General features: G+C 40.1%; 1 protein-coding gene across 1 annotated transcript in view; it reads left to right on the plus strand.

The window, feature by feature from the left end:
• The window catches only part of ARFGEF3 (ARFGEF family member 3), a gene marked incomplete at both ends in the record, with an annotated part of 83879 nt that overhangs the window by 50125 nt on the left and 8623 nt on the right, over nt 1-25131 (plus strand). Inside the window, 20 exons of the mRNA XM_080342427.1 lie at nt 478-590; nt 1346-2256; nt 4840-4923; nt 6083-6249; nt 7355-7520; nt 8843-8950; nt 9190-9405; nt 9649-9759; nt 11164-11314; nt 11933-12247; nt 13808-13941; nt 15413-15558; nt 16743-16922; nt 17293-17437; nt 18552-18674; nt 20765-20868; nt 22426-22570; nt 23389-23517; nt 23998-24174; nt 24715-24829. Of these exons, the coding sequence (XP_080198553.1) occupies nt 478-590; nt 1346-2256; nt 4840-4923; nt 6083-6249; nt 7355-7520; nt 8843-8950; nt 9190-9405; nt 9649-9759; nt 11164-11314; nt 11933-12247; nt 13808-13941; nt 15413-15558; nt 16743-16922; nt 17293-17437; nt 18552-18674; nt 20765-20868; nt 22426-22570; nt 23389-23517; nt 23998-24174; nt 24715-24829 (3740 nt within the window). The remainder of the gene's footprint in view (nt 1-477; nt 591-1345; nt 2257-4839; nt 4924-6082; nt 6250-7354; nt 7521-8842; nt 8951-9189; nt 9406-9648; nt 9760-11163; nt 11315-11932; nt 12248-13807; nt 13942-15412; nt 15559-16742; nt 16923-17292; nt 17438-18551; nt 18675-20764; nt 20869-22425; nt 22571-23388; nt 23518-23997; nt 24175-24714; nt 24830-25131) is intronic.

Raw genomic sequence — 25131 nt, forward strand, 5'->3', positions numbered from 1 at the left:
TTTGTAAAGGCACCTCCTTGTATTTCATGGTGGGCATTAACAGGACACCACTTGGCAGGTTGAGTTGGAAGGAAACACTTTGCCTATCTTTGCATGATTCCTGTCATTTTGTAACTCAGTCACTGAAGAGAAAGGCCCTCTTTGGTATATAATATGATGCAAGATTCTTGCTCTATATTTAGGCATAAAGATAGTCTTGTGTGCAGTATCAGTTGAAACATATTCAGTCAAAATGTAAAGCACTGGAGAACATTCTATATGAGATTCTTGTTGAATATTCTGCTCTTCTCTATCTGCTTTTATGCCTTTAAGAAGATGAAAGGTAGCTTTAATAAGTAGAACATCAGTGTGCTGTTTTCCTTTGCTGTGAGAAATTACAGCACTGGGTTCCAGGGCTGGACAGAATTATGACTCATTTATTGTATTTAAATAATGCTTAGATAATCCTCTATTAATTTCTGTTTCCTTTCCTTTCAGATACTTGGTAGTCCTCGGCGGCTTTGTGATTTGGCAGGGCCCTGCTCTTCTGAGTCAGAATGCAGGAAGAGGTCTATTTCTAAAAGGAAGTCACATCTGGATCTCCTCAAGCTGTATGCTTTGTTTCCTCCTTTAGCCTCTTCTCTCTTAAACCTGTGCACCCAGGACGCTTAAACTGTTATACCTTCAGAAGCGTACCCAAATATGAACCAGGGTATCTCCCTGGTTAAATAAGCTATGAAAATGGAAGAGGAGTGAAAGCTCTTACTGGTTTGCTGTCAGTCTGGACCTGTTTGTAAAAGCATAGATAACTCCCCTGTGGAGTTTGCCAAAATACCCAAATATGATGGTTTGCACCTGGAAATTCTTGTGTTTGGGTCCCTAACCTTGCAATGAAAATAACTATGTGCTTATTTAGAGGTACATTTCCACGATGAAGTCAAAAGAGGTAATCGAAAATTTATACGTTGTCATATTGAGCAAAAAGGATTATCAGTTCTTAAAAAGATAATATCTTGCAGATAAGAAAAGATAATTTTCAGGACACAGATGGCTTTAAATTTAGCTTCTGTTGGGTATTGAGGTTTTTTTTCAGTGTAAGTGCTTGTCTGTAAGGGAAAACATGCTGTGCATGCTGGTATAAATGCATGGTAGCTGTTTCCCTGGGTGTCACTTCCTTTACAGAATGGCAATGTCCACATGGGAGACATAAAAATTTGTTCTAATACTAGTTGTCTTTCTCAGGAGTAGTCTTACAGGATAATTTCACTTATTTTTTTCCTGGCTATGGAAGGATGGTGTTGGATGACAGTGACATGTGCTCACTATATGTGCTGCATCACTTAAATAAACTCTGTTTTAATTGTAGTATCATGGACGGCATGACGGAAGCGTGCATCAAAGGTGGTATTGAAGCATGTTATGCTTCGGTGTCCTGCGTCTTTGCCCTGCTTGGGGCATTAGATGAGCTGAGCCAAGGGAGGGGTCTTAGTGAAGAGCAGATCCAGCTACTACTCCAGCGCACAGAAGAATTGAAGGATGGGACCGAGACAAGCAGAGACTCCATGGAGATCAATGATGCTGACTTTAGGTGGCAGAGGCGCATCCTGTCCTCAGAAAATCCTGCCTGGGAATCGGGAAATGAGAAGAGTCCTGATATTAGCATTAGTGTTACCACAGATACTGGTCAGACCACTTTGGAAGGGGATATGGGACAGACGACTCCAGAGGATAATCCAGAAAGTCAGAAAAACTCACTGCCATCTCCAGCTGGACATGAAAGCAAAGAGATTCATTACAGAGAACCAGAGTCAGAAACCATCGACCAGCCAGATGTTGTTCAGAGAAGCCACACCATAGTCTATCCAGATATAACTAACTTCTTATCAGTTGACTGCAAGACTCGGTCCTATGGATCCAGATACAGTGAAAGTAACTTCAGTGTAGATGACCAGGACCTTTCTAGGACTGAATTTGATTCATGTGATCAGTATTCCATGGCAGCAGAGAAGGACTCCGGCAGGTCAGATGTCTCAGACATAGGCTCTGACAACTGCTCCCTGGCTGATGAGGAGCAGACACCACGGGACTGTCCAGGCCACAGGTCCTTACGTACTGCTGCTCTCTCTCTGAAATTGCTGAAAAACCAAGAAGCAGACCAGCACAGTGCACGGCTGTTCATCCAGTCACTTGAAGCTCTTCTTCCTCGGCTTATAGCTCTTCCCAGCATAGAGGAGGTGGATGGAGCACTGCAGAGCTTCTCTTCAACCTTCTGCTCAGGTTTGCAAGCCAATATTTACTGTCCAATGAGCATGGACACTGTGACAACACTGTACATAGATTCTCTTGTAGGATTTCACATTCAGAGAACATGTCCAGAATAAGGAGGTTTGTTCTTTACAAAGCACATTCCTCCACAGCAGCACACTTCATTCAGGGCAAAGCAAATTGAATCTGCAGGCACTGATTCAAAGGGAGGTCAGTCCATTGACTCTTAACAGGATCTGAATTACATCCTCAGTCAACAGAGAAATCAAGTTTTCTCCAGTAATATACATCTTCACAGATTTGTGAAGATCTGTTGAGATTTGTGCATGCTGTCATCAGAGAGAGGTTGAGGTTGCCCCTTAGCATGATAGGCTGTGGGGGGACCATCACCTGTTTTGAAAGAGGTTTAAGTAGCTTGCTACATCACTGCATTACCATTAGTAATACCAGCCTTGCAAAGAAGGTGATAAAAATTCCACATGAGTAAGCTCCTGAAAGGATAAGAAAAGAGAAGCGACTCTCTTCTTCTTCTTCACTCTTTTGTTTATCTTAATATTGCTGTCTATCATGACAAGAAATGCAAAGCTCAAAGCTCAGACCAAGTGAAAAGTAGTTAAAGATCTTACCTTTTAAGAAATGAAGAACCTGCAGTCTTTCAGGGTTAGAACCTTTGGGATCTTGACTTGGTCAATCAAACAAAAAAATACCACGCAAAGGCTAGTTTGTCCTGTTGATAATATGTTTAAAATGTGTATAAATGTATGTATTTTTGGAAGGGTTTCTTTTTCCTGACAGTGGCCAAGTAGAAGTGTTTGTTAAACTATATTTCTCTGTTTCTTTAACTTAATTCACATACAGTTGCCTTTCCTGTTGCTCCTCTCCTAATCATTGCTTCATTCATTTGTGCTCTCTCACACACATTAAACTCATACAGAGTCAGAAGGGATGCCTCCCATCATCATACAGCATAATTTAGATATGAAGCTGAGTGAATAAGCTGATATTCCTGTTATCCTGTTTAAATGCTGACCAAATAAGCCTTAACTCAGGAAGATGGTAGATTCCTAATTAAGGTGCTCAAAAGCATCTTTTCTGTCACAAGGGTTTTCTTTTTCCTAAAAAAGAGTGATCTTGAGGTTAGGCCAGAAGACCAGGACTAGAACTCTGCCTCAAACTTTAGTGAACCTCTTCCCTCATGCATGACTATACCACTTCTTTTGTCTTTTATCTGTCAAATCTCTTTAGAATGTTTTAAAGCACTGGAAGAGGAAGACCTAGCAGACTTCTAGATTTTAAGGCTAAATGCGGCTTTTGTCATCATTCAGTACGGCTAATACAGTGAGAAAGAGGTTGTAGTATAGAGGGTGTTGATCTGTTCTCCCAAATAGCAAGTGATAGGACAAGAGGAAATGACTTCAAGTTGCACCAGGGGAGGTTTAGGTTGGATATTAGGAAATAATTCTTCATGGGAAGGGTTGTCAGGCATTGGAACAGGCCACCAAGGGAAGTGGTGGAGTCACCATCCCTGGAGGGGTTTAAAAGGCATTTAGATGAGGTTCTTAGGGACATAGTTTAGTGCTAGAGTTGGTTAGGTTATGGTTGGACTTGATGATCCTGAGGGTCTCTTCCAACTGAAACGATTCTATGAATCTATAAAAGACTAAGTTTGCGTTTTTTTTCAGGACCTTCTTTTACCTGGCCAATTTCACTGAACTGTTCTCTCTGTTAAGACAGTGCACTAACCTCATTGTTCATTATAGCCGGCAGAGTTTTATAAAGTTGATGATCAGTATTGTCTTAATTCAGACATAACTATTCTCATTAACTGCAGTGTCAAGGCATTCATTCTAAAAATTGTGTGCAACTGTGTGAATATCATAGCAAATGTTTTTAGCACCTCCTTTCAGTTTTGATTCCATAGCTTTTAGTGGCAAGGGTTTTGTGTTGTTAAGCATCATTACAAGTTTGCACATGAGCTAACCTTCTGCTTTCGAGATCTGAGCATCTCTCAAATGCAGTTGTTTATTTTCCCATATTTTAGAGGAAATTAGGCACAATATTTTTCCCAAACACTTTTGGGTGCTCAAATACATACCAAATATGTAGTAGCCACTTCCAAACACCTTTTTAATTGTAGCCTTTTAAAAAAATATTTTAATGCAGAATTCAGTGAGCTTTTTTTTTTCTTTTACATACCTCTTTGCCTTGAGGTTTTTATTACCCTATCAGATTCTAGTCCCCAAGGTACATATTTAAGAGAAATAAGGCATCAAATCAATATATTCCAGCTACATCAATGTCATGATCCTCCATCCAACAAAGTGTTAAGATGCATCTTTGCCTTCAGTGGTGGAGCCACTGGAGCTACTCACAGGCTACTTTCAGGCTTGTAGTTGCAGTTTTGGTACTAGGTAAAGATTTTCTGTTAACATTCACCGGGAAAAATCTACCCCAAGCACAGGCCAGCCTGTATGGGTGTGGTTTGTGGCCAGCCCTGTCACTCCCCTTCCACAAAGGTTGCTCCTTTGAACAGCTATTCATTTTTTAGACCCACCCTGGAACAGTTACTCTCTTTCTAAATCCGCCCTCAAACAGTTACTCACCTTATCCACGCCCCCAAAGTGACGACAGTGGAAAGTCCGAGAAGGCAGCAACACAGAGCTTGCAAACCCTCACGAGGCAAGAAAAACATTTGCTTCTTTTCTGTGTGTGGATTTTTTTTTTTTTTGTCAATGGTTTGTTGTGTTTTGTCTAAGAAGAGGCATGAGCTTTATGGTGGGAGGAATATATTCACAGTAAACCACTGCGGCAGTTAACAAATGACACAGCTTTGCTTCATCATGTAGCTAACCTTGGAAGCTGGTTTTTTGTTTCACGTCAAACATTCCTCTAGGATAAAGCTTAGACCTTACTCTTTCCTAATTGACATTATATGAATGGATTTCACACTTGACGTGAAAACCATGAAGTATTTTGAGTCATGTGGGGGGGGGTCTTAATATTTATGTTTTTTTTCATGGCTCAAACTACGGATCATGGGGATTCATTTAGGTATTGCTCATACTTGATTTATGTTTTTCTACCAATAGGTCAGCTAACTCGAAGGAAAATGTACATACTGTCCATCCTACCTGGGAAGAAGGAATTGTGCCACTGGGCATGGTTGTAGGCTGGCATTTGATACAAATAATGTTTTCAGGAGTACTGAGTACTTACAGGTGGCATCTGAGCCTGACAGAGCTGCAAATGCTCGCTGTCTAGAAAGCAGATCTTGCCTAAATTCAACAGGGCTTGGAGTTGTAATGAGATCCAGCCAGCTTGGCTCCAGATATTTGACCACATAGGTCATGGAGAGAATGATGGTCACAGCCTGATTACCCTGCAAGGTGCTGAGCACTCCAGTCACCATCCAACAGCTCACTCAGCCAAGGCAGATTTACTAGGGGGTTTAAAAGGGCTGTCACCCTCATTAAGCCATGGGGTACAATCTATGCTCACTTAAGTACGGAGGCTTTGCCTCCCCTCTCTGGTTAGCATTGCTTTGGACCTGGCAGTCATCCCAATGCATGCTAGTGCTCCTTGGGTATTTCAAATTTAGCATGTTGCTTTTCCGGACTGCGACTGGAGTGTTCAGTTTGCCTTGCAGCACTGCATTCTAGATGGACTACTTATTTTTCTATTCTCTATTCTAGTACATTTAGTAGAGTAATTTCTACTGACAATTCATTAACTGTCTTAGCAATTTGTTACTGCTGAAATGCTAGGGTTAGTTTCTGATTTTGTTTTTCCCAGGCAAAATCTGTGTAAAATGTGAGAGCTCACATGGTGTTTTTGTTAGGTATGATGCACTCACCGGGATTTGAGGGAAACCTAAATTTCAGCTTCCAGACTCTAATGAATGCAGACAGTCTCTACATGGTCTCACATTACACTTTGCTGCTGAACCTAAAATTGGCCAACTCGGATTACTACCGGAAGAAGCCTGCCCAAGCCCCTGTGTTGCTGGTGAGCTGGGGAATATGGGAAAACTGTTAAAAAAAGAAAATTTGTTTTGCTTCCTTTCATGTAAAACAGCCCACATGTAAAGCCTTCAGGCTGCTTGCTAAGTGGAGAAATAATAATTGCAAATCAAGTGTTCTCCAAGCTACTTATGAATCTTACATGATATATGTCGTGCGTCTGAATTACACAGCTTCTCTGTAATTCAGGGAGGAATGAATGCTGCTTACTGATTATCACTGAAGTCATTTTAATGGATACTCTATCTTCAGATCAGATCTTCATTAGCATCATGTGATGCAGCACGTATTGTTTGTGCATGTTATCAAGTGACATACCTTCATCTTGCAACTGCTTTTGAGCATAATGACAAATTTCCTGCTTAATACTTGATGTGTATTTATGCAGCTGAAGACATGAGAAGTTAAGAGTGAAAAATAATTAGGTTTTAGTAATATGAACTGATTATTTTTGTGTCACCTGGGATTCCTCAGATTTTTGGGCTTTTTAAAAATTGTTTCATAGGATGCAGGAGTTATAAAATATGAATCTGTGTTTTTCAACTAAGTTGACCAAGAGAAATAATCTCAGAGTTTTCCTAAACATTAAAAAAAAAAAAAAAAATCAGCAGCTGCTAAAGCAATTCTGTGTGTCAGAACCTTCCCTGGGTGTAACACTGTGCACAATGGGCCTGAGCATGACCTAAGTATTATTGAAAATAATTCAGATATCTAATTGGACCCCAGTTTGTCTGTGGTGACTTCAAGCCAGAGGGCCTGATTGCTGAACAGGCAGCATTAAGTGCCACAACTTCGTTTCACTGGAATTTACACTCTACCCCTGCCTTATGGAAATAGTGAGAGATCAGCATGTCCCATTGTTACTATGCAAGACCTGTCGTTATGATTTGCATCTTGCATGAACTGCAGTGAGAGAAGGGAAAGCTCCTTGTTTGTGTCATTCTTCATTGTGATCCTCGGTTAATTCTTACATTTGCATAACTTCATTTCTACTCCTGCATTCCCTCAAGCTGAGGAGTAGATCTAGGGGCTGATGCTCATGCTGTAGGGCTTACTGTTATCTTATATCTGGCTTTTATGGCTCTCTGCAGAAGGAATTCATGAAGCAGGTCCAGTCCAGCGGAGTGTTGATGGTATTTTCCCAGGCCTGGGTTGAAGAACTGTACCACCAGGTACTAGAAAGGAACATGCTGGGGGAAGCTGGATACTGGGGAAGCCCCGAGGAGCACAGCCTTTCACTTATCACCATGCTGACCGGTCAGTGCTGTGTTATGGTGGCAAGGCTAACTTCCAAACCTGTCTAAGACAAGCTACAATAATATGCTGCTTCGTTGCATTACATACAGAACAGCATGTCATCATGCAACATGTGGTGTTTCACAAAATTACCAGTAGAGAAGGAATCAGACTTAACTGTGGCAGGTACTTAAGTGTTTGTTTTGGATCAGACAGAAAGATTTTGAAACATGGGTTTAAAAACAAACTCTCCCTGGAGACAAGGAGAGTAGGTTTGTTCACTGAACCAAAACGTCTCTTACCTTCAATTCTGGTAGACTTGGTAGCTGTTAAGGATAGGTGGTAAGGCTGCTGTTTTCTTGATGTCATAGCAAAGCCATTTCAGCGTGCCTGTGGTGCAGTGCAAATAAAAATAGCAGCTTCTGGTCCTGGAAGCCTTCCACAGATTGAGCTCCCCTTGGTTCAGATTTGTGCTATGCCAGGGATATGCCAAATGGCACTGAAGAGAAGCTGAAAATCTGGAGCAACTCTAACAAATTCTTAAAAACAATCCTTAGCTTCATTTGAGGGAAAAAATCAAATGGTATCAACTGAAAGGCAGTAGGATGTCTATGATATTGTATTGATATAAAATGCACTGTCTGCTTGAATGTGTATACTGTGTGATTATGAAGAGGTAATTAAAACTGTGTATGCAGGGAGAACACTGGCTTCAACTGAGCCATTAACTGGTAATCAAAGGGCATTGCTCTGAAAGTTTTTTTGCTAATGGTATTGAGCTGAGTGTTGCTTTTAGCTATTGAGTGGAGAGCAGAAAGAAGCACTTTGGAAAAACAACAGCCATGAAGTATGTGGAGAAGAGACAGATGGACAGGGGCTTCTAGAAAGGAAATCAATCTGATGTCCCTAACATTAAATTCCCTGTGAGAAGCTGGTCTTTTGTTGCGTTGGAGAAAGGGTTGTATTTCTTTTGCTGAGACTGAGCCTACATAGGTCTACTAAAAATTTCATTTAGGAAGTTCTGAACTGCAAAAAATACCATGAAATCCTTGCTGAGAGTTCTCTTGAATGCATAACTTCAGGAGAAAAGGGGCTGATGCTTCTGAGAGTGGGATATTTGCCCTCTTCAAGAAAACATTAGTTATATTGGGTTAAGCATGAGATGCCACAGCTCTTATTTATGCCAAGGCTTCAGAAGGCTGCCAGAAAAGAGCAACTAAAAAACATACCTGAGAAGTCAGGCGCACTAGTACTTAATTTGAATGAAGAGCCAGTAGGGGACACTTTCCTTGTACTATCTCTGTGTCGAATAGTAATCTGTTATTTTTTTAATGTTCTGGCAGACATCGATGGTTTGGGAAGCAGTGCAATTGGTGGCCAATTGATGGCATCTGCTTCAGCTCAATCTCCTCTTTCCCAAAACCAGAAGACAGATGATTCTGTTGTTGCAGGTATTAAGACTGTATTATAAGCATAAACGTATCTATCAGCAGCGGGTTGTTATATACCATAAGAATATTTAGATAAATTGTGTTTTAGAACAACAATGTAAGGGTTGTCAGTACATCCTATATGTTAATTGGTAGCCCTGACATGCAAATGACAAATATGACTTGTTTTCTTACCACTGATGATAAAGCCGCCGTTGTGTCATTTTCCAGGAGTAGTAGTAACGCATTTCTCTCTCCAGGAGTTGCTTTTGCCCGATACCTTTTAATCGGCTGTTGGAAGAACTTGATTGACACTTTGTCCACACCACTGACTGGCCGCATGGCAGGCAGCTCGAAGGGGCTGGCCTTCATCTTGGGAGCAGAAGGAGCCAAGGAGCAGAACCAAAAGGAGAAGGACTCCATCTGCGTGAGCCTGGATGGACTGAGGAGGGCAGCCCGGCTGAGCTGTGCTCTAGGTACTGTTGCGTGTGGGATGTCATGGCAGACTCATAAAATAGGATGCTAACTTTCCTTGAAAGAATTTAGGAGAGAGAAAAGCAACATCCTGTTCCAGTCTTGGATAGGAACCTAGACTGTAGGACTCCCCATAGAGCATACTTGCCCTAGAGCCAGCTTTCCTTGACACAACCTGTTGTTGAGATTGCATGGGACTAGGGAGGAAATGCTGGTTAAACAATAATTGTGTTGTTGCTTTCCAGGAGTTGCTGCTAACTGTGCATCTGCTCTTGCCCAAATGGCTGCTGCCTCCTGTGTCCAAGAAGAGAAAGATGAAAAAGAAATCCAAGAGCCCAGTGATACTATAGCTCAGGGTAACTACATGATTAAATTACCTACCTTATTTCACATTGCTTGTGAAGATGCAACTAGAAAGTACTTTGCTATACACAGAAGGACAGAAGGGAATGCTAGTACTGTGCACCACTCACTTGTAGGCATATGGGTTGTATGTCTAGAGGCTTCAGTGTGTGTCGTGCTGTCCTAGGTTCTTAACATTATGTCACATTAATTATATTTTATATGGAACTGAAATCAGTGGAACAACAGATGAGCCAACAGCATTTTTGAAATGTGAACTTTTTAAGCCTTGTGATACTAGTATGAGTACTAGAGAGCATCAGAGAAACAATTTTTTTTAGTATTCTGGGTGGTAATATAAGCTGAGTTTGCATCTCTCTCCCTCTGTCTTCTGTATACATCCTTTGTTGTCGTCATCATCATCAGATATTTAAAACTGTTTCTGAATCAAGTTAAATGAAGCTGGAATGAAAACATGATAAATGTATGACATGTAAAAAGTTCTGTATCTCTATACCACTACTTCAAACCCAGTGGAAGTCAATAAAGTCAACTGTTGTCTCCAATATCTGAAATGTGAAATGTGTCTGACATCTGATTTCTAGTGGCAAGAAGCCCATAACAAAACACAGTGTTGCACAAATGACCCTGCTTGGCACTTAAATTTGGTGTCTCAGTAGAGAAAACAAAATTGAATAGGCCTGAGCACAAACTAGCTTTTGGCCACTCTGCCAGATGTGACTGAAGTGAGTTGGCCAGGCAACACTGAAGCAAGAGGAGGCAGTAGCAGTGGCCAGGGGCCAACAAATCTTTCTATGAAAGCTTGCAAAGCTTCAAAATTTGTTTCCATTCCAATGCAGCATGAAAATTAAGCTTTTCAGAGGTTCTCAGGAAAAGAATGAAGTCCAAATGCTTGTAGTTCAGCTCAGGATTAGTTTTGCTTTGGCAAGTGTACATTAACAAAAGCTCTTTGGTGGAACTTTTGTGTGGAAATAGATGTGAAATCTGCAAACTCTTTTTTTTTTTTTTTTTTTCTCACTAGGAAGGGAGATTTTTGTAAAAATAAATATCTAGCCAGCCAGCTCCAAAAAGAAACATCTGTTATCACTGGCAATCTGCATCTATTCTGTGGGCAACGAGATGTGAATTTGGGGGTGGAGGATGTCGATCTGGCATTGATTTTTTTTTCATGCATATAAGATCAATCAACAGGGATTTTAATTTTAAAACTGCCTTATGTATATTAGGAAGAAATGTGTTTCTCTTATTTTTTGTGGTTTTTTTGGTCTAAAAGTCATGTTCTTTTATAGCTTTCAGACTGTATACCTTTGCCATCACCCTATATACAAACCAGTGTTTGTTTAAAAGATGGAGAAGCTAACGTTGGTATTTTTTATTATTTTTTTTTTGTGCTGCAGTGAAACAGAAAGTGGAGCAGAAACTGGAGCAGATGGGGAAAGTGCAGGGAGTCTGCCTGCACACTGCTCATGTTTTGTGCATGGATGCAGTCCTTAATGTGGGCCTGGAGATGGGAAGCCACAATCAGGACTGTTGGCCTCATGTGTTCAGGTACCTGCCAGCATTTCCAAAATAAACAGAATTTATACCACATTGCCTGAAAGTAATGGACTGAGAAAAAGGACTTTACATGCTCTACGAGTATTCTGTATAAAGTGTCAAGAGTGAATTAACTACCAGTATCTGTAAGAGAAAAGATGATGCTGTTTTCCACCACTATTCAGAGACAAAATCAATGCTTAGAAACTTCAAAGTTACCAGAAGATTGTGGCAGATGCAGGTACCTAAGTGGGCTTTTCATACACCACCACTAAACTATTTGCTATCTAAGCACACGGGAAGCCAAAGGATGTAAGAAAACACATTATCTATGTGTAGTCTGAAAATCAGAGGTCATCTGATTACGGTTTGAGGAAAATATCCTGTACATCATATCTGCTGCAGATGTAGAAATCAGTGCCTGTGAATTGGCAGCAGGTTTCCATGTAAGGTGGCTTCTCAGAGTGATGGCACTGTGAGGCAGCCAACAGCTGTAATTGCACTATCCTCCTGACTCCCCTCTGAAGTACAGACCCATGCTTTTCTTCAGGGAACCTGGTGATTAGTGGGGGGAGGAGCTGTTGTTTTGGGGGCTTTTATTCATCTTTTGCTTCTCCTGTTTGTTCTCAGGGTGTGTGAGTACATCAGCACACTGGAGCACACCCACTTCAGTGACGGTGTTTCCCAGCCCTCTCTTACCATCACCCAGTCACAGCAGGCACCTGGAGGGCTGCACCCGGACTCTGAGCCTGGAGAGTCTCCCCAGGCACTGACCCCTGAGCAGGAAACCACCCTCAGCAGCAATCCTGTCATTCAGCCGGTTTCTATTCAGGAACTCGTCAAGGAGAGCAGTAAGGGCAGAGCTTTTGACTTCCGAGGAGGCAGCCTGCTATGTGGGACCAGTGCTGCCAAGGCTGTTCTCACACTCTCCACACAAGCTGACAGGTAAAAGCAGCGCTGTCAGGAGCCAGAGTCCCTGTTCCCAAAACAGGAGCAAAATGGACATTTTGTGTCGTGCAGTCAGGCTTGATTTTGCCTGTTGCAGCCACTTGCTTCAGCTGAGTTTCACAAAACAGCTGCATGTGTGTCACGAACAGCAGTTCCTAAAATATCTGTTTATCTCTACAGTACCTGCCGTGCAGGTACAGGGCTGAGTACGTCTGTGCACAACAGCGAATATGACAAGTAAATGAAACGTATCCTGAGAGTGGTGGATTTATTGCTTGCATGTAAATTAACCTGTCGTGTTCATTAAAGCAGATGAAATAAATGTCTTATCCTGACAGGAAGGGACTGAATCACAAGACTGGTGTCAGTTAGAAAGCAGCTGCTTCTGTCAGGACTGTGTGGACAGCTTGTCAGCCTGCCCCAAGGTGTCCAAAGGAGGAAGGGCCACCACGCATGGTCACAGAACGGTTAGGTTACATGTCCCTACAACACAGTCTGCAGACTGATATGTCAGAGACTTCTTCAGTTTTTCTGCTATTCTTTCAGCAGCCCAGGCCAGAGTTGAATATTTTCTGGGTTTGCATGCTTTTAATACTTTTTTCTCTCCAGCTGATATTTTGCATTCTTGATCTCTGCTAATAGAAGGCCGTTTTTTGTAAATGCAGAAGAAAAAGTAATGCAAACTTGCTCTACTCATAAGAATTAGACTCTGTGCATGGAAAGTACCTTTTATTCAGGAAACTCACAATACAACTTGGTTCCAAGAATGAGAGAATAGCAGTACTGTAATTTTAACAATGCAGGTTTGATTTCCACACTCTTACTTCAATATGGATGTTATTAGGACTCAATCCCCAGTTTCCCAGGGCTATAGTAAGGTTTTCATGGAGAGCAATGTCAGAAAATCATATTTGTGTCAACTTGTGGCTGCACCCTGTGAAGTCTCACTGTGATCTCTCTGGAGCTCATCTCCTATGTAAGCATAAATTTACTGCTTTAAGGGTATTGATTTTAACTCTTAAATCTTCAGAGCTCATTGCAGCTGAAGATAACGTCTCGTGTTTAGATTCCTAAATAGGAATTCAGGTACAGCGACTTTAGGTTTAAGACCTGAATTAATTTGTTTTTCATTGAAGGATTTATAGCTTCAGATGGAGCAAACTGGTGTAACTCTCAATTCAGTGAAGCTATGATGATACGTGTTGTGAGGATTATTTTTTTTATTACTGCTTCATGAACTTCTTATACTATTAAGATACCTTAATGGGAAAGCATTGATTCCTTGAAAAAGTGGCTTTTTATTTTAGTACCACAGTTAAATCTTGGAAGGGTACTGGCTGGTCCTACAGCACTCTACTTTCCCACCCTCCAATCAATAAAGCTTCTAGATCGAAGTCTTTCTGTAGCACTGTATAAATGAAAAAGCCCTCAGTAAACCGGTGTGTCACCAGAGGCAACACATAGCAGCCATGTAGAGATAAGAGATTTGCTCTTACATACACATTTAAGTCTACATCTCATGAATTTTTCAATTAGATTCTGTTCTTTTACTCACAGGCTCTTTGAAGATGCTGCTGACAAGCTAAACCTGATGGCACTGGCAGGCTTCCTTTACCAGCTCAAGAAGGCTTCTCAGGCCCAGCTTTTCCATTCAGTCACAGATACAGTTGATTACTCTCTTGCAATGCCAGGTAAATTGCCTGCAGATCCCTTACAGGCTTCTGTGTTTCATATACACCTGTACTGCTTACAGGACTTGCTTTGTATTCTTACGGTTTAAATTTTTCTGATTTAGTGTAATGAGATCTTTCTGTAGGAGTAATTCAAAGTCTTTAGAAAAGGTGAGTGCTTTTTTTGGCAGGCACTACATCCACACCTGCTATGAAACACTTCGGAGGACACTGATTTGTGCTTTGGACTTTGGGGTTGTTAATTATCCACAGACATCTAATCACAGCCCTATTTTTGGAGCCAAATCCAGTAAGAAAACTTGAGTGAATGTAGACATAAGACAGTGGATTTAGGTTAGACATTTGACAGTGGGATAACCTCCGAAATGTTCAGAAAATAGGTGATAGCAAACAAACCACACAACTGAAGAATGTTGATTAATGCAGTGGGATTTGTCGTGCTTGCTCTTCCCCAGCAGAGTGGAGAACATACAAACAAAAGCCTGTAAATTGTCATTTCCACCACTGTCTCAATTGGTGGACTGGACCCAAAGGGAGATAATTTGCTTGAATTTTACAGTGCCATTAGTCATATGGGATTTGTTCTGTCCCATGGCAGACGTGGATTTTATCTGGTATATATCTCCAATATAATCAGTTTCCTCTCTCCCTGAAGTGTTGTCATTTTCTCAATGTGATACTTCGAGTTGTTTGGTTTTTGCTCTTGCTTGTCTCCAGGCCTCAACATTCATCACTTTATTTTTAATAAATAGTGACCCTGTTATGTATTTAGTAGGCAATCAACAATAGTTAGTAATAACGAAACTAAAATTAGGATAGAGCAATTAAATGCTTTTTTTAATATTAAAAGTGATGTGCTCCCTGTTTACATCTTTCATTAGAGATAAAAGAACCAGCATATTTTGGATGAGAGAATTAATGTCTTTCTAAATGTTGTAAGAGCAGTGGAAGATTAATCCCTTTCAATACAAAATAACACATATTACTGGCTGGGGAACAGAGAAGTATTTTCTCACAGTCTTTGTTTCACATGCTTTGCTTGATAAATACAGAAGGACAAACTAAAACTACATAAATTGCAGTTTTTATTCTTTCCTGTAGATGTCACCAAAGGTTTTTGCAACTATTATTTTGAGTCTTGTTACCAATTTTTTAACTACTTGCTTAACTTTTCCAAGCCTTTGTCTTTAAAATGTTTCAGAAAAAAAAAAATCACTTAAATCAAAATAAAATGTGTTTAATAAGTTGTTCTTAAAACTTGGGTCAATCTCCTGTTCTTTTTTCCCTGCACAGACACAGGCCGTGTTTTACATTGATTTTTCTCTCTTTTTTTTTTCCTTTTTTTTTCCTCCACCACCCCGCTCCCCCTGACTTAATACTTCTACCTTGATTTATATTCCAATTTAGACATCTAGAGATGAAGGAGCTGCTGTTGCTTAGATTCAATTTATTTTCTGATACTTCCTTGTAGGTGAAGTAAAATCTACTCAGGACAGGAGAAGTGCACTTCACTTGTTCAGACTTGGTGATGCCATGCTCAGAATTGTAAGGAGTAAATCTCGCCCATTGCTCCACGTCATGCGCTGCTGGAGCCTGGTGGCACCTCACCTTGTAGAGGTAGGAGCGAGGGAGAAAATGAGAGTGTGTGCAAGAAATGGCAAAGCTGAAACAGCTGGAGAAGGCTTGGTAGCTCTTAAAACGCATATCAACCCTCAAAGTTGTCAATTCTGGTTATACTTGTGTTGGGGTATTGTATATGCTGTTTCATATATTGTGATACTGGCATTGAGGAGTGCACTTTTAAATAACTGAAATGGACAGGCCCAGGGACAGTGTGTTCGATTTTTGCAATATGATACTTCCTGTGTGTCCGTGGTGAAAAAAATGAAGCCACCCTAAGAGGTTACAAGTAACTCCACCATCTACCTATTTGCTAAGTAAAGGTCTGCATCCTTACAAGTCTTCCCATTAAAGGATGCAGGCTTCCTTTTCCCACATAAAACCAGCTCAACTGGGAAGATGGTGACATATTTTCCTTTCCTTCTCCTTTCCTAATAGCCCGTTATGTGGAAAACTAGTGTCTCACCTTTGCCTACCAATCTGATATGACTTTAAATACTTTTCATGTTTTGAACACTTTTAAGTCTTTTGAGATCCCAAGCCAGTTTAAACTCAAGTACCTTCCATGTTTTTAGAATGCAGTGCTGCTCAGTCTTTTTTGTTGACTTCAGTGCAGACAAGGGCATTACTGGGAAAGAGCAATATCAGGGAAAGGACAGAATTTAGCATAACCTGCATAGTTACTCATATCCATAGTAACTTCATATCCAGATTTCTTAGTGTTTAATTTTTTAATAGCTCCTCCAAAAGTGATGAGAACTTCTCACTTTAAGCTCCATAAATAGCCAAATAAAAAGTGATATTGGGTCATGCATAGATAGGTATGGTCAATATATGCACAAACTACATTTTTTAAGGGAAGAATGGTCACACAGTAGAAACAAAAGACATTTCACATGAGCTCTGTTCTGTGGGCTTAACTTATTTATTTTTAGCTCTGTGCTTTTTGAATCGACAGCAGACCTTCATGTATCTGTGAGACTCCAAGCAGCTCGGAATCTCAGTCACCCATTTCCATGGCAGTACTCTCCCATTTTCATGGCAGTACGGTCCCTAGTCTTGTTAACAGTGAAGCTGGTTTTAGGGTTAAGCAGCATGAAGTGCCTACCTCCCTTAAAAATGTTTTGCTAATAGCAAATTTTTTGCTTGGACCAACTGTAATACTCCTCCTTTCCCTGCAGGCTGCTTGTCATAAGGAGAGACATGTGTCTCGGAAGGCTGTCTCCTTCATCCATGACATCCTCACTGAAGTGCTGACGGACTGGAATGAGCCTTCTCATTTTCACTTTAATGAGGCGCTTTTCCGCCCCTTTGAGCGTATCATGCAGCTAGAGCTGTGTGATGAGGATGTCCAAGACCAGGCAAGTCAGTCTTGATCAGGGTGTCTGTATCTGACTACCATGCCCATAAGAAGGATGGTCTCCAGAGTGCACTTGCTCCACTTGAGAGCATTTCCAGTGTGTCCTTCATCATCTTCAAGGAATCAGGAGGGATCTGCCTACATAAGCCAGCATTGTGGCAGAGCATGGAGACAGTACACATGGCTTTAAAGCAATTAAATAAAACTTTTTATTATCTTAAAAAAAAAAAAATTAGTAATAAATTACTCCAGACTGACATAGTGAAATCTAGGAATGTGTTTAAAGCCATCCTCATTTCTTCTGAAGTTCTATCTATGTATCAGTTCTGGTATTTTGTTTTTTCTTTTAACCTCTCCTACATGGTCTGCAGGTGGTCACCTCTATAGGAGAATTGGTGGAAATGTGTTCTACCCAGATCCAGTCAGGATGGAGACCCCTGTTCAGTGCTCTGGAAACAGTGCACAGCAGCAGCAAGTCCGAAGTTAAAGAGTACCTCGTAGGAGAATACTCTATGGGTAAGGACTTACTGAACTGACTGTTTCATATCTGCTTTTGTTTCCCTGTGTTATTCCTTGGTGCCACAACAACTGACTCAATATATTAAAGTGTCCTACCTGAATGGTGGCACTTAACAGTGGCACTGCAACACTCCAGAACTGTACTGAAGTATCTGCTTTATTAGTTGTGGTGGGAGAGAGAGCAGAGGTATTTTTCTGACTTTTTATCTGTTAGATTCTGGCAGATGAGTAGAATTAAAAATAAATGTTTTGAATATTCTTGAGCGAAACAGTAGTGCAGGAGTACTGACCTTGGCTGGGCCCTTGTCACTGTCCTGCTAGAGAAAGGAAAGTATAGTCTTTGCAGCCACCACATCTTATGCGAAGTGTCTTTCTTACGATATGAAATACATTGCTCTTATACATGAGGGTAAGTTAGTGTGATAATCTAGGCAAGTGCTTGTCCAGGTACTTAATCACAAGGTTTCAAATTGCTAGCACCATTACGAACCATGTTTGCCCTAAGAATGATTCTGTATCTCTCCCAACGGTTGCTTGTATGAGTAATATAGGAAAATCACTTTAATCTGTTCTTTTGCCCCATTAGAAGGCATTTTTAAGTGTTACAAGTCATGTGTAAGGGATATGATTTTCCTTCTAAATTCTGTCTTTCAGATCTGTTATGATCAATGGCAAAATGCAAGTGTATACAGCTTTTGAAGACTGATAATCTACTTAGGAAAAGCAGGGATATTTTGCCACTGTATAGACTGAATACTTTTCCAAGTGACTGATCTCATCTTGGTAGTTATCAAGTACTAAACCAGAAATCTCCACAAAACAGAACTGTTAGCTACTGAGCTGAGTTCAAGAGCTCAAACCTGCCCTTAGCATTTGGGCAGGCATAAGCTGATATTTTTCACAGATCAGGCAAATGAAGATGTCTCTGTTACTTGCTATGAAGGGCTATACCAGTTGCCTCATGAGCAAAAGAAGGTTTTACTTCAAATATCATTTCTCCCTCTGCCCAGAACGGAAGAGATTCTACAGATTCAGTTAAATTATTGAAAAACAATTGGAAAATCACTTTTATGGGGGATGGGAAAGAGTTCTCATCTTGTTATTTCCCCAGGGAAACGCCAGGCTCCAGTGTTTGACGTCTTTGAAGCATTTCTAAATACAGACAGCATCCAAGTCTTTGCTAATGCTGCCACCAGTTATATTATGTGCCTTATGAAGTTTGTCAAAGGACTGGGTAAATATTTTTATTTTTCTTTTATCCTGTTAAGTCATGATATTCAAAATTTGATCTTGCAGAAGAGGATAATTCAGTTATGTAATACATAGTATGATAGGGAAGAGAGACACAGTGTAGAAATCAAGTCCAGAATGAAAACCAACCAAAAAAAAAAGCCACCTTGCACAGACTATTGTAGAAATGGCCTGGCATTGTGCCAGCATGGATTGTCTGCAGCAGAATGGGGTACGTTTTTATACTCAGCAGTCGAAGACACATGGCTCCTTTCTACCCCTGCTCACCTCAGCAGCAGTAGTTTAGCGTATGCTGTGCTGAAAACCTGCTGAACCTGCAGTGAGATCACAAGCCTTACAAATAACAACACTGTCCCCATTCTTACGTTTTTTTGTTCTGTTACTGAGGGCAGCGGAGACCAGGTGTGTCAAGTCAAGGTGGCCCAGCAAAGTAATGGTGGTGCTTTACCCAACTTCAGAACAAAGGCAGATGGGCTTGGGTCATTTTGCCCCCGTGTTCACGTTCCCTGGTTTGCCTTGATCATTAGATCTTGACACTTTTCATTGAACTGTGGCAATGATTTTTTTTTTTTTCCTTATGTAAATCGCAAAACTTCTAGCGAGTGGTAAAATGGGATGGTTTTATATGTATATTAATTCATAGAGATATCTAGGTCTGTAAGTGACTCCTTTTGATTTAAATGATCACCTAACTGCAGCAGATCTAGTCTTCAATGTTATTCTCATCTTGTTAAGCTATTTCACCCCATCGATTTCAATGGGGCCAGAATTCAGCTTGTGATGACAGACCAGAATTGTAATTATTACTACAAAAGAGAAACAAACTTGCATTTCCAGCACCAGTAGAGGGAACTCATTCCTTCTGGAGATCTTAAAAGCCTGTCTTGCATTTCTTTAGGTTCCTTACTTCCATGAGATAAATTTGTTGCCTTTATGGTTACATGTCAAAAAGCAATATATTTTTTTGTATTAAAGGTAGTAGGACTTGGGTTACTTCAGCCATGAGCAATGGTAAATACACTACTGTTTATATGCATTCTAACAAAAAACTAAAGGATGCAAACTTCGTTGTCTGACTTGGCTGATCCTAATAGTAGACAAGACTTAAATACCTTATGGAGATAATACTTAAGGGCATAGAAAAAGTAAATAAATGTATTAAAAGGAGAATAAAGTAGGATTTAATAAAAGGATTTCATATTTATCTTGTGGGTTTTAGGAGAGAAATAACTTTTAAGGCAATAAAATGTTAATGTATACAAGCATTTAGTAAAGCTTCAGATTTGACACTGAATGGGAAGTGTTTGGCTGAACTGGAGAAATTGTTACGAATGAAGTCTTCTAGGGTGGGCAGAACATCGGCTGAGAGGGGAGGAAAGCAGTCTGTGCAGACAGGAAAGATGCTGGTGTGAATAGAGTCAAGCAGGGAGGAGCTCTGCAACAGCGTGCCTTGGAACTGATCTGCTTATTTAATACACGTAGTGAAGCTGACCTGCAAGTAGGAGTCTGCTGATACCACAGAGACAGTAATACCTGCGATACTGAGACACTGGAGCGCAAGGATATCATATAGTTGACACTGTGAGACCTTGACACCTGAATTAGACAGCAGAAGGAAATATTATACCAGAAAATATTTAATGCTGTATTTAAGGAATAAATGAACTTAAAGGAAGAACTTGTGGTAGAATTATTTTCCAGGGCACTGAGGTGCAAATGAATAGAAAAAGTCAGTGAATAAATTGAACAAAGGGTCAATATGAGCAAGGAATTAATACATCCATAGAAAAAAGTGGAGTCAATATGACAAATGACTATAAGGTATGATTATAAGAACTCCCAAAGATTCTCCTAAAGCATTAGTAAATAGGCATGTATTTATTAAAGCATTTATTCATGTAAAATATTACCATTTTGTTTGCATGAGAATCATCTGGTTGTCACATAATAAGATCAAACGAAGGATGTTTCCTGGATTCTCTTCAGACATTAGGCACAACTGAATGAAAAAATGAAAACTAATGCTTTGTTTGTTTCTTCCGTCCTTCCCGATGCTGCCTTTCCTGTTCCCAGGGGAAGTAGATTGTAAGGAGATGGGTGACTGTGTGCCAGGATCAGGATCTGCATCTACAGACTTGTGCCTTCCCGCGCTTGATTACCTCAGGAGATGTTCTCAGGTACGATGGACAATCTTACACAGGTACTAACCTGGCCTAGGAAACGGTTCTAACCTCCAGGCTTGGCATCATGGTTAGATGGTTTGCCTGAACACAAGAAAATCTGCGGTAAGCCTGATGGTAATAACCTGCACTGCCAGGTGGAGAGTGGGAGTCTGAAGGAATCTCATACCTTCTAAGCCAGCTAATGGTGGGAAAACCGAGAAGATAAAAACACTCAGACCCAAGGAGCATGTGGGAAAATGTGAATGTTCAAAACCTAGTAGTAACATATTCAAACCTACATTCATTCTTATTTAAACTGTTACGGTAAAGTGTGTTGGGAATGAAGGACAAAAAAAAAAAATCCCTGAGAATTCTCAGATCTTAAGAAGAGCAACAGGATACCCCCTCTAAAATGCAGCAGCAGCTTATCTGTACCATGAAAACATATCTGAAGCTCAGGGCAAATCTCTTAACAATTAGAATGCTGGCATGTTTCCTGTAATCTCCTTGCACACAGTACAGATTAATATCCAGAGTTATTAGGACATTTTTTGTCTGATTTTATAACATTGTTTGTATTTCTGTAGTACCTGCAGGTCTTTTTGTTGGACCCAGGCCATGTTTTTTCTGAGTACAATACAAATGCATAACAAAAGATATTACCATAGCTGAAAGGACTTAATATCTAAATGCAGAGATAACGGGCAGATTCAGTACACAGACTGAGAGGAGAAGGAAACAATAAAGCAGCTCAGAGTAATAAACAGCAGACATGTCAAACTGTCCTTGCTATCTGGTTCACATAAAAAAACTTAGTGAATGGCTATGTGTGTACCTAGTATATGTTCTGTCTACACACTATATGCATCAAATAACTCTTTCTTATTCTTATAACCCTCAGTCAACAGTGAGGCAGAAATATTTTCTCCTTTTTAAAAAAAGCAGCCATTTTAATCTTGTTATACCTTTTAACTTGCCAGAAGAACAAGAATAACTAAAAAGGGATCCTGTCTATATATTGCAAATACATGGCTTATTTTAGAAAGGCCTGGTACAATACTGGTAGCATCCCAGCTGTAGTACAATTCTGCAAAGTTTGTATTTGTTCGGTAACAGACAACGCAGGCAATGAAGCTCTGAGATAAAGCTGTACAGGTACTTTTATCAGTACTTAATTAGTCCTTCAGTACTCCAAAATATTCTGTGTACATCTAATGAAGCATCTTAGGTCATAGGTGCAATCAGTAAGTAGCAACATTTGACTTTCACAAATGAGGAGGTAGCACACTTCCTTCCTAAAAATGTGTTATTTAAACTGCTTTTCTCCCTTTCTTTCTCCCCTCTGCCCCTTACTTGTCAATGAGCAGAAGACTTCTGCCCTCTAGTTGTGTTTTTCATTTACATTTTTACTGGGTGAACAGAACAGATGCTGACATTATGCTGCTTTCTTAACTTATATTTTATTTTACATACCTGTGTTGTATATGATAGTTTTACAAACTTTACTACTTTTTTTTTTTCTTCTCTCTTTTTTTTTTTCCCCCCTCTCTCCCCTCCCCACACTGTCTCCAGTTGTTAGCCAAAATCTATAGAATGCCCTTGAAACCCATCTTCCTCAGTGGCCGGCTGGTTAACTTGCCCCGAAGAGTGCAGGAACAGTCAGCCAGCAGTGAGGATGGTATTGAGTGCATCCTTTCTGACTTTGATGATGACACTGGTAAGTGCATTGAAAGTAGTAAATGCAGAATGGATCAGCTGCTTCTTCCACATTTCACTGTCGTTTTTGCCAACTGCTGAAAGCAAAAAGGAAGGGAAAATCTTCATAATTTACTGTCTTCCTATTGTCTACACACACATGAGTACACACGGAGCTTGGAAGTTCAGGTCACGTCACCTTCTTTTTGTTAGAAGATACAGCTTATATATGAGAAAAATACAACCCCTCTCTTGGCACAATATAATATTTGAATTAATAATATTTTTATTATCCTGATATTAATAATACAACCATTATATATTTCTGAGAGCTAACACAATGAGATGACATGAGGTGCAGCCTGATGATACTTCATGAGGCATTATTGGTGTTCAGTTCTAGGTACCAAATAGAGACAGTTAAACAATGGCTAGTCACCTTAGGGTCCCTTACCTTTTAGGTAAGCCGAAATGATTACAAACCATTGTGGGCAGCATTTGCAATGGTAGTGAGATGTGTAAAGTGTTTCATTAAAAAATTAAAAAATTAAAAAAATAAAAAAAAGGTTAAAGAGACTGGACCAGTGGGAGTCCTAAACTCAGAAAGAAGACCAGAACAAGATGTACATGAAAGAGGAAGGATGAGACAAAACACAAACTTTTATTAAAGAGGGAAGTAAAAGGAGACCATAATTTCAAAAACTGATACTGCCCACAACTATTACACAGAAAGAATGAACATGCAAGAACCCATGATCTTTAGTTAATTTCCCAGCCTCCGTCACTTCCTGTGGTCAATGCAGAATCTCACTCTTTTAATCTTCATTCCCTTATTTGTAGGCCTTATCAATGTCTGGATTATTCTGCTGGAAGAATTAACAACTGCCATATCCAACTGTCCCCGCCAGCACCAGCCTCCTACTCTGGATCTGCTCTTTGAATTGCTGAGGGATGTTGCAAAGACACCTGGTAATGAAAAGGCTTGATAACTTGTGTAACTCATGCTAGAGCAGCCCAGAGACATTCTCAAGTAGAAAGGGTTTTTCTCAGAGCGTGATCTGTTGTTCCAGTTAGTGCATTGTTCTGTGTTGACAAAAGGTATCTCGTGAGAGTATGTTGAACATACTCTTACATTTACTGCACAAAGGTGCAGTACTCTGTCTTAGCCACAGAAAACACCTGTCTGGTGTCCAGGAAATAGGAAAAGAAAATTATATAGTCCTGTAGACCCGCTGGGAAAGACAGCAGGTAAACAGCTGACTAAATGTTCATATACTACCTCACCACTAGATCCGAAACTGCCTTCCCCTCCTGTCACACAAAGAAGGTTTCAGCACCTGCTTTCTTTAGCACCACTCCTGGCCTCAAGCATGGAACAACTTAGGAAATGTACTGTGCACGTAGGCTTTGTAAGCAAAAACATACAACCATCATTGTGTTTATTTTAAGGCCCAGGATTTGGCATCTACGCAGTTGTACATCTTCTTCTTCCCGCGATGTCTCTTTGGCTCCATCGCAGCCACGGTGACCATTCTTACTGGGATGTGGCATCTGCTAATTTCAAGCATGCCATTGGCCTTTCCTGTGAACTTGTAGTGGAGCACATTCAAAATTTCATACACTCAGGTATGTCATTGCACTGTCACATCTACTGACAGTCATCAGTGGCATGTTACTTAATAGCTACTTGGGGAGATGGTTTCATTGCTTTTTTGGTTACTGAAGCATAGAATAAGAGGAAGAGGGTTGAAATTTTCTGGTTTTTTTTTTTTCTTTAGAGGGTTCAGAATTACGGAAAAAAATAACTTGTAGGAACTTAGGGAAGTTAGTCCAGCCTCCACTCAGAGCAGGGCTATCTTCACAATTAAATCATCACAGCCTATAGTATACTTTCCAAAAGAATATACTAAGACTTTGATCATAAAGAACTAGAATATTCGAAAATGGGATCTGACATAATTTCTCCAGTACCACTTAAGCCCAGACATTTTATATTGTTAACATCAAAAAGACTGTTCTCACTTCAGCTTGATGTGATGCATGTTTCAAAATTTAACTGTAGTGATAGCTGCATAAAAAGATTTGGCTTTGCAAAGTGTAGCAAGACTGTTTAATTATAATGAAAAGGCAATGATGTTAAAACCAGCCTGTATCTTTTCCTTATAGATATTGGTTATGAAAATATGATCAATACCATGCTGAAGGATCTTTTCAAGTTGCTGGTAGCCTGTGTAGCAGAACCAACAGAAATTATTTCCAGAGTTGGCTGCTCTTGTATCAGGTAACACAGTCTATTCATTCTTTTAGTATATTAAAAAAAAAAAAAGCATGTCTTTATGTCTTTGAAGAACTTGTGAACTGATTAAGTTGGCTGACATCTCTAAAGAAGACTACAATATATCTATCTCTTGTTATTTGAATAATGAATTTTAGACTTACTAACCTTTTCTTGCTGTTTCTTGTCTGTTTCAGAACCTGGTATTTTACACATTGTTATGTGTATCTTTCCCATAAAAAGCACTTGTGCGTTACTTATATGTAGTTAGTCAATAATTAACCCTTAGGAAAAATAATTAAGGGTCT

The sequence above is a fragment of the Nesoenas mayeri genome (genome assembly GCF_963082525.1).
Source record: "Nesoenas mayeri genome assembly, chromosome: 3".
Taxonomy (NCBI): domain Eukaryota; kingdom Metazoa; phylum Chordata; class Aves; order Columbiformes; family Columbidae; genus Nesoenas; species Nesoenas mayeri.